The sequence below is a fragment of the Macadamia integrifolia genome, chromosome 1 (assembly GCF_013358625.1).
Source record: "Macadamia integrifolia cultivar HAES 741 chromosome 1, SCU_Mint_v3, whole genome shotgun sequence".
Taxonomy (NCBI): Eukaryota; Viridiplantae; Streptophyta; class Magnoliopsida; order Proteales; family Proteaceae; genus Macadamia; species Macadamia integrifolia.
Window position 1 is genome coordinate 32,604,157 of NC_056557.1, and position 9,796 is coordinate 32,613,952.

Genomic DNA, 9,796 nt, shown 5'->3' on the forward strand with positions numbered 1-9,796 from the left:
TGACTTTTTCCTAGAGAATATCCAACAACAATTTCCATTGAAGAATGATAAATCCGGACCCTAAAAACAATAATGCTTAGAATACGGCATGTGTGATCAAATAAAAATAAAGCAGCATCGATAAGACCCCATACCTAAAGCTAACATATGTAACCCATTTGAGACATAGTAGAATAGCTAAACTTCTCTAATGTCTTTTTGAGCAAGAGATAAAGAGCTCTTAAATAAATGTTATTATCCCTATTAAAGAAATGAGATACATTATGTAAGGTATGACTGTAAAAAGAGGAAGAAGCCAAGGTACAAAAAAATCCTACTATTACCATAGTAGCAGCATGTGTAAGAGCCGAAATAGGTGTAGGACTTTCCATGGCATCGAGTAACCATACATGAAGGGGGAATTGTGCAGATTTTCGGGTAACCATACATCCTTGATTGATCATGAAACATATAATTATCACTATAAATGAGAACCAAAATTCCAACAGTAGAAACAAGCTCCTACAGATATAGTTCGCATAAAGGGGAGTAAAGGAAGGCCAATAGCAGCCAGTCCCTCCGTCCAACTAGTAGTAGTCCCTCAGATTCAGTCCAACCAGCTATCCTTAGGCCTATGGTGTTACATTTCCAAAAGCAAGCAAGCATAAAATCACACATTATCAAATTCCCAAACCCTAGGTTCATCCCCAACACATACTATTTCAGAATAGAGAAAAGGGCATACACACACAGACAAAGGGCATACACACACAGAGACTCAGTTTAATGTTCGCTTACCTGGGTTCGCCGGAGTGAATCGATCGGAGACGGAGCTTCTTCACCTGGAATGGTCTTCGTCGGGGTGATTTGCAGGGGTTAACCTTCTCCTTTGCTTACCTGGGTTCGTCGGCGTCAATTGATCGGAGATAGAACCTTCACCTTCACCTTCACCGGGAATGGTTGTTGAGGTCGATTTGCAGAGGTGAGGTGCTCGGAGATACGGAACCATAATCGGAGACGAGGAACTTCTCCAATGGCTCTCTGTTTTGAGGGCAATGCACATTTTATTGGTTTGTTCCCCAAAGGGTATAATGGGTATCTCCCCTAAAAGGGTATAATTGTCCTCTCAACAAAAGACTTAGATTAATGGAAGGGTATTTAAGTTTTTATATGTTTGAACTTAACAGAATCCTCATAGCGTCAGCTTTAGGGGAGGGGAACGTAATTCACTCAAACCCTTGGATCCACGTATAATTTCGACAAACTATAGGGGATGTGATGTAATTTTCTCAAAAAGAAAAGAGAAAAGTAATCTTTAGTCTACTGTAGAGTCGGTTCCTTTTCTCAGAAAATGGATGTTTGCCTGACCCCTTCTGTATTACTTTTTACCACTGTAATGAAAATCATCACTATGGCAACTTTTTACCATTGTGATGTAAAATCACTATGGCAAGGACTGTACCTGCTGTGAAAAAGTAGATTACATATTCCAATCCTAATCCAAATTCCAGAGAGTGTATAGCCTTTACCATCCGGTTGGGGAAAGACCCTCAAACACGGTGGCTAGTCATGGGTTTATGATCTATTGGCCTTGTTCTGTAAAAGTTTAAAGGTTGGCTTCCACTTTAGGGTCCGCCTGGTATCTCCAAATCAGGGGTAGGATTTTTTGCTTCCTGGGCTGGTTTATGTCTGCACATAAGGTTTCATGCAACTGGAACTGCCAATGAATCAGCATCAATCCTGGATTATATCGATACGAATCAATCGATACAATATCATTATCTTAATCCACGAGATCAAGTAAATCAAATGCAATGCGTCTAAAAATCCTACATGCCTGGAATATGCTGATTTTGAGGTCAATCTGAACCGATCTTAGGCCAGGTCCATGTGGATCCCGGTATCGGGGTTTTAAACCCTGATTGAGACTAATTCACAGCTACTAGATTTGATTTATCCTGGATTTTCTGCAATCCTCAGAGTAGAAATGTAAAAGAGAACACTTTGATCAAGTTTTTACTTAAATGGTGAACAAAGTTATATAAGCCAATGTACACTTCACCAAAGCCATCTCAAGAAACACAAACTAAGGAAAATGCACCAGGCAATCTACCAAATATAAACAATAATAAAGGAAGCAATAGGATCTACTGATCATAATTATGTTGCAAATTATTTGTATATTTCTTCCTTTATAAATATATTAACTTTAGGTAACACCATGGAGTAAAGGATGCTCAAAGTAGGATGGAAAAACTAACTAAACAAACTTAAGTTATCATGGAAATAAAGAAGAAAGTGCTCTACAACAGCGAATGAAAAAATTATATTTTCCTTCAAAAAAAAATTAGAATTGGGCAAGTAGGGATTTAGCGTGGCGGTGAAGGCAGGTGGGGAGGTAGGGGATGGCGAGGTGGAGGGACAGAAGTGTGGTAGTGGTGGTGGTGGACTGGTGGGTTTGTATGAGCTTTAGAGGGGGCTACAAGTGGAGAGGGCGTAGGGTTGGAGTTGCAAATGGGGTGGGGGTGGGGGTGGGGGTGGGGGTGGGGAGGGATGGTTAATTGAACTGGTGATGAGACAAGGTAGTTAGGAGATGTGGGGTTTACTGGATAGAGGGGTAATTTAGGAATTCTAAAACACTAGAGGAGAAGGAGTGGTGGAATTTACGCTTAGTGGAGAATCAGGAAAAAAGAAAGTTCAGGGTAGAAGACCTTGTGTAAATATAGGGGATGAGTATTGGGGAGTGATAGCTACTGTAACCTTTTACTAAATCTTTAAGTCTTAATTTGGTTGTCCAGATTGAATATAAAAGAAAAGAAAAAATTCAAATTTTTTTTTTAATTTAACGAAAAAGATAAATACATAAATTAATCATTATATCATGATGAAATTCGATTAAGCTTAATAAGAGAGAGAGAGAGAGAGTAATCACTCCAATGACAAATGAAATATCTAGGAGAAATTTGACTGAAGGGTCCAACCCAACTCCAATGACAAGCAAAGGTATCCATATTGTTTCAGGGGTAGAATAGTATGAAAAACTTATTTTTTCTGAAAAGGAAAGGGCGAAAGTGATCGATATGCATCGATTCTCTCTGATACCCATCCGAATTTAGAGATCGATACCGAGAACTAAATCCATGGTCCTCACACCTCTCTCAAATTATAAAGAATGAACTCGCTACAAAATCATATTAACATTATATAAGTTTAATTTATTGAAATACCGATGCAACACTAAAAAATCCATATGACTGAACACAAGACATTATACCCCCAGACAAGTATCAACCGACACCGATACAAATCACTAACATGGTACAAAATCCTGAAAATACCCTTAGTCCGAAGGTGGTATTAATATCTTTGGAGCAAAATGGTCTTATACATCAATACAAACCAATATCACTCACAATCATGGTTTTAGGTATGGCTATTGGATTGGTATCATTATAGGGATAAAATTATAATATCTATTTTTCTGAAAAAAAATTGATTGATTCAATAGATACAAGGCAATCTAAGATCGAGATAACTAAATCCATGGCACATGATATCAATATTTTCATACTTAAAATGCTAAAATCATGATCATACATGCCGCCAATTGTTTATCAGCTAACGACATGCATCAATCATAAGATTAAACACAAGGAGGGCAAGGGTTACCAATGTATGCGGGTGGTGTGCCCAAGTGCCCAACCATTTTAGCTTACTTATTTTTGAGAATAAACCTAGCAACCGTTATCCAAACGGGACCTTCACTTGGATTTACCACTTAATCGTCAGGCTTTCGGGAGAGAGAAGGGCTCTCGACTTCGGAGTTTGGACTCCCGACTCGCGAGCTGTCGAAGCTAAGGGAAGCTGCAGAGTAGAATATACATGGCTGCAAAGGTGAACAAAAGACTGGAAACCCTCCATCGATCTACTCATAAGCTGTAAGTTATTTACATATCCACAATGTTCAATCTCCTCTTGAAGATTCCTCTCCCAATAGGGAGGACTGTGCGAGATTCAACGACCCAACTGGGTTCTCTTCAAAACCCTTTATTTTTCAGATTCATCTCCTCAAAAAGCCCTAGAGATCAGATTCAGAACGATTTCGTAGTTTCTTACCTCATAAGTTCATGTGGGTTCTCACCCACAGCTGCCATCTCTGCATCCAGGAAAATAAGTTTTTTAACCGCAGCCAGACCAGACACAAATCTTACTCTCTTTAGAAACCATGGTTTCACTGAAAAACAGATTTCAATGCTCATTAGAAAGTGCCCAGCTTTGCTCGTGGCCAAACCTACAGAGACCCTTCTTCCGAAACTTGAGTACTTCTATTCCGTGGGCGTTCAAAACTCTGACCTTGCCAAAATCCTCTCGAGAGACCCAGGAGTATTGTTCTCTAGCTTAGAAAACCAAATCATCCCTTCTTTTATTTTCTTCAAGAGTTTAGTTGGGACTGTGGAGAATGTTGTTATTGCTCTAAAACGTCAAACCCGTTTCCTCAAATGTAATATGCAGAATCTGGCTCAAAATGTTGCAACTTTGAGAGAAAATGGAGTGCCTGAATCTAATATTCTGACGTTACTAACTTATTATCCCAAAACTGTCACACCTAAAAATGATAGATTCAAACAGCGGGTTGGGGAAATTAAGCAAATGGGTTTTGACCCTTCGAGAAGCCCTTTTGTGATTGCTCTCGTTGGGTTTTCATCAATGAATAAATCCACATGGAAGCAGAAATTGGAGGCTTTTGGAAGTTGGGGTTTGTCTGAAGATGATACTGTCTCGGCGTTTAAGAAGTATCCCTGGTGTATGATGCTGTCTGAGAAGAAAATAAGGGCACAGATGGATTTCTTTCTGAACAAAATGGGTTGGGAATTGGCAGATGTTACGAGGAGCCCACAAATTCTCGGGTTTAGCTTGGAGAAGAGACTTATCCCAAGGTGTTCAGTTCTTCGAGTTCTGCAGTTGAAAGGTCTAGTAGAGAGAGATCATAGTATAGGAAGTGTGTTGATAAAGAGTGACAAGTCCTTCATGGAGAAGTTTGTGACCAAGTACGAGAAGGAAGTTCCTCAACTGTTGGATGTATACAAAGGGAAGATTGGTCTGCCAGAACTAGGATACGGATCTGATGAAGTCAGTAGAAGGAAACTTATTGTGAAAATATTAAATTTTTGAAATTCAATATGAATCTTAATGTTTCCCTGTTTTCTGTATTTTCCTCTGTTACAGTTCACTCTCACTGAACCTGATATATTTTAGGTATGACAACAGTTAACTTTCTGCTTTTGAAACAGGTATTGATTTGTTTATATAAGAATTACCATTTTTCTTGGAATATCTTAAATTCAGTAAGCTTAATACCTCTATGTGAGGAATATAGACTGTATTTATGATGTTTTGCGTGAATCCTTCATGTGTTTGATTCAATAATGTTCTCCAGAAGTTGACAGTTTAGATATGATGCAGTTAAACTGCTCGGAACTCAGAAGAAAATCAGACTTGTGGCTCAACTTTTATTTACTCTGAACTTAAGGTGAAAATAGATTGATTGTCGTGGGGTACTAGAGCACTGGCAACTTGTAAAATTGGTTCTTACCTCTTTGATTAACATTTATGTATTAATATGCTTGTCCTTTATGTTGTCAAGGCTGCTTAGTATTAGTAGTTGTATTAAAAATCTCTGATGATTTGTCACGAAAAAAAAAGCAATTGGACCCCAACCTCCCTCCCCCAAAGGGGGGGGGGGGGGAGTGGGAGAGAGAAAACCTTTTCTTTTGGTGTGTTTGATCCTCAACATGTAGCTGTTAAAGAGTAGGAATATAGCAGTTTTGATCACATAACTGTCTCTCAGATTCAGTTTTGATCACACATCTGTCTCTCACGTGAGTGAATCACATTCTATCCCGAAAAAAAAATATATAGAAAAATATCTAAAAATGATGATTTTATCTATGAAAACCCGCTCGTTGCCTTCTTTGTTTCTAATGAATTTTAAAATAGCTCCATTTTTTATAACCATAGTTTTTTTTTGTTAAGTTTATATTTTTCTTGGATTTGAAGGGATCTATCATTGTTATATTGCGTAGTCAGATATCTCACAATCAGTGAACTTGGTTACCTTTATTCATACAATTTATGCATTTTATTCAGGTCAAAAGTTGGGATGACGGTGGTTCTTCCCACCCTTGGACCATTGCTCAATTTGGTTTTCCAGCGTTTTACCTTACCCCAATCGTAATTTAAACTGTTGTTAAATGAGAAGAAAATCTGTTCTCTGATCGATTCTAAATTTCTATGTGAACTTAAAAGCAGTATGTAGTTTGCATTGTGGTATTCTGACCTTCAAAATTGGTTGACTGATGTCTCTCATCTGAAATGTGTACTGATAACTCTGTTTCTATTACTAGGTCTGACTGTTTAACAGTGACTTCTTGAAAGATTAGTTATGGGATCTGTAAGATGAAAAAAGGGAAAGAGGGGGTGGGGGGGGGGGGTGGGAATCTATAGTATGTGCTTGATGTAAAAAATGGCTATGGTTTTTGGGGTTTTTGACCAGAGAGTTGATTCGTGTAGTTGTTTCATTTAGTTTTGGTTATGCATCTGGTTTTCATTGGATTGCAGAACCTTTTTCCAACTGTAAGAGAAGCTTCTCTAAATGGGATGTTCGAGACAACCTCACCCTGGAGAGGGGGAGGAGGAGGGAGGGACTTCAGTTTCTTGATCATCATGCTTTCATGTCCCTATCTTGTATGTGTAGCTTTCAACAGTTGGTAACAAATCTAGATTTCTTCAAGCTGTATAAAGTTGAGAACAAGTCAACTTCAATGGAAGGGAAAGGGAAAAAAGAGAGTAGGTTCATGTATAGAAGGGAAAATCAGTTTGTAACCAAAGTAGATACAACTAAAGTTGCAACTTTTCTTTTTTTGTCCAAAGTTGGATACTCATTGCCTTGCATACAGCGGGGTTATTACGTCATTTGACTTATATGGTGTGCCAGACAAGAAACTGAGAGCTAAGAAACTAGTCATGTTATAGAGGTATTTCTGAAAATTTGGTTGACCCTAATACTTCATTTCTACCCAATGATATAGTTATTACATACATCTGGTTCTCCCATGCCAAGTTGTCAACTCCATGCCTCTAAGAAAACTACAGAAGAATTAGGTAGGTTCATCTGAGAACTGGTAAAGCAGGTTGGGAGCTTTTCACTGGTAATTCCTTTACCCCATGAAATATGAGTTGTGTTGCTATTTCTTTACCAGGAGTCTTTACAAAATCTTCCACTGTAGACTTATTTTTTCACTCAGAGCATGACCCACTAAAGCTAGATAAAGCTAGGCATGTGACTTGAGATTGGCATAATTGAGTTCTCATGGGGAAGTATTGTTGTAAGGAGCAAAAGAAATGTCACAAATGCGTACATACAGAATTGTAGGGAGGGAGAAAAGACTCATGGATTGTAATTCAGTAAGTAGTAAAGCTTTCAACCATACAATTGGTCCAACCATTTGAGAAATTATTTTGACTTTTTTTTTCCCCTAAGTATTGCCTTATTTATTTTAGGTAATAATCGTATAAAGGGCATACCTTATGCGCAAGATCTCCACCGCTGTAGGGTTTAGAGAGGGTCATAAAGTACGTAGCTTTACCATCTTACTTCGTGGAGAGGCTGTTTCCGACTTGAAACCGTGATCACTAGGTCGTGATGGGACAACCTTAACGTTTCAGCAGGGTCCACCCTTTTCATGTGGTAGTCATATAAAAAAATGATTTCTTCAAAAAAAAAATATATAATAATAATAATAATAATAATAATAATAATAATGTAAAATCTCATGTCATTTTAGGGTAAGATATTTTAAAACAGCCCAAAGATTGGATAAGATCAAATTTTGTAAACAAATAGACATCAAGATCCTTTGCTCGTATAAAAAATTAGGACAATGGGAGATTGTATAGAATGGACAAAGTAAGGATGTGAATTTGAAACCGAAACTATTTACTAAAATAGAACCGAGCCGTTTACACCAAAATCGCAAAACCGTTTAGTAAATGGTCCGGTTTTGGTTTTAGGTTTCAGACTGATTAGCTAAACGGGTTGAAACCAAACCGAATCGTTTAACCCGTTGGTTTCAAACCGAATTGAAACTGTGAAAATTGAACATTTTAAATTATCAAAACCAATCCGATTAGCTCGTTTAAAGATTAAATAAGGTGGTTGCAAAATATCATTAGTATCTCATTTGATTCAAAGATTGAGTACTGTAAGCCTACAAGTAATTCTAGAGGTAGCTTGCTCATTGTTTGGAATGTCGATTAAATTAATCCAATGCATTAAGTAGAAAGTATACTAATAAAAATGTAATTTTTGCTTATACCATGGCATATTAAATATATGTTTTTCAATATTCTAACACATTATTTTGGGGGGGAGGGGAGAAGAAGAAAATCCCTACTGTAAGCATTACTTACTGACTTGTTAGATGCATTTGAGACTATTTTCTATCAAAATATTTTCTTTTGCTTAGTTGTTTTAACAAAATATAATAGTTTGCATTTCACATTCTCAAGATTGAATCGTTTATCACCAAAAGCAAATTTTAGTAAACATTTGAATAAACTAGCAAATCGATTGCTAACCGTGTAGAATAAACTGAAACCGAAATTGTTTAAAATCGTGAAACCGAAACCGTTTAAAAACCATGGAAACCAAAACTGTTTACGAAATGTTTGTGGTTTCAGAAAGTGCAACTGTTTAGTAAATGGTGCGGTTTTGGTTTTAGCTAAAAATATATGTGAACCGAATTGAATCGAACCAAATCATTTAAACCAAAACCTAACCGATTAACACCCTTAGGACAAAGTATCATAGTCATACGTGGACATATATGGAGATGCATGCCAATATATAGGAGGGTATTTGATTGAAGGGAACAACTTGTCACCAAAATGGTGATCAAGATATTGTAACCACATGTTAAATTCTAGCGTCTAATTTAATCAGGATAAGATAACGGTGAAGGTGTGCAAATTTTAGTCCTACATCACCTAGAGAGAGATTACTGGACTAGTTAATAACCTCTAGCCTCCTTAATATGGTATATTGCATTTTAAAACCTTGAAGAGAACAATATTGTGCCAAGGTTAATGAGACTGAGATAGTGAAGGAGGATCTAAAAATCAGACCTATCTTGAGAGAAGATGAGAAGGATTTCTTGGAGAAGTTTTTGACAAAATTTGAGAAGTTCCTCAACTCTGGGATTTATATAAAGGGAATATAGGACTAGGATATGGAAGTGGGGAAGTGGGTTGAAATAACCTACTATAAAATGCTCAAATGTTTGAACTTTGACAAATAGATCTAAATGTTTCCTTTTGTTATTCTTTTTGAAATTTGACAAATAGATCGATATGTTTCCTTTTGTTACTCTCTTTCATTATTTCCACCTTATTCTCAATGGACCTCAAATCCATCAATTGTTAACAATACAACCACTTTGTTGTTTCTGAGAGGAATATTGATTTGCCTAAATTTAAATAGACCTGTTTACTAGTTTCTAGTAGGCTTTCTTAAACTTGGTTAGCTTTAAGCCTCTAGGTCTATATGGTGATTGTATACAAGTTACTGAGTGCAACTATTATGGTCATTGATTCAGTATACACCTTTAGGAATTGGACTGACCAGCTTCTTTTCCTTGGGTGAACTATTTTGAGCTCAGCAGTCTTTTGCTTGGCCATTCCTGTGGGTGTCGTTACTTGAGTGGGGACTAGTAGGTTAAAAAGAGCGCGAGAGAAATGTAGAAACACAATCTTAAAACGA

The 9,796-nt window shown here is 37.2% G+C and overlaps 1 protein-coding gene across 1 annotated transcript; it reads left to right on the forward strand.

Annotated features, from left to right (window-relative positions):
- Positions 1-3,729: 3,729 nt before the first annotated feature.
- On the forward strand, positions 3,730-5,311 carry LOC122074031. The gene has a single exon (XM_042638819.1). The coding sequence runs from the start codon at positions 3,940-3,942 to the stop codon at positions 5,149-5,151; it is 1,212 nt and encodes a 403-aa protein (XP_042494753.1). The 5' UTR covers positions 3,730-3,939; the 3' UTR covers positions 5,152-5,311.
- The last annotated feature ends 4,485 nt before the right edge of the window (positions 5,312-9,796 follow it).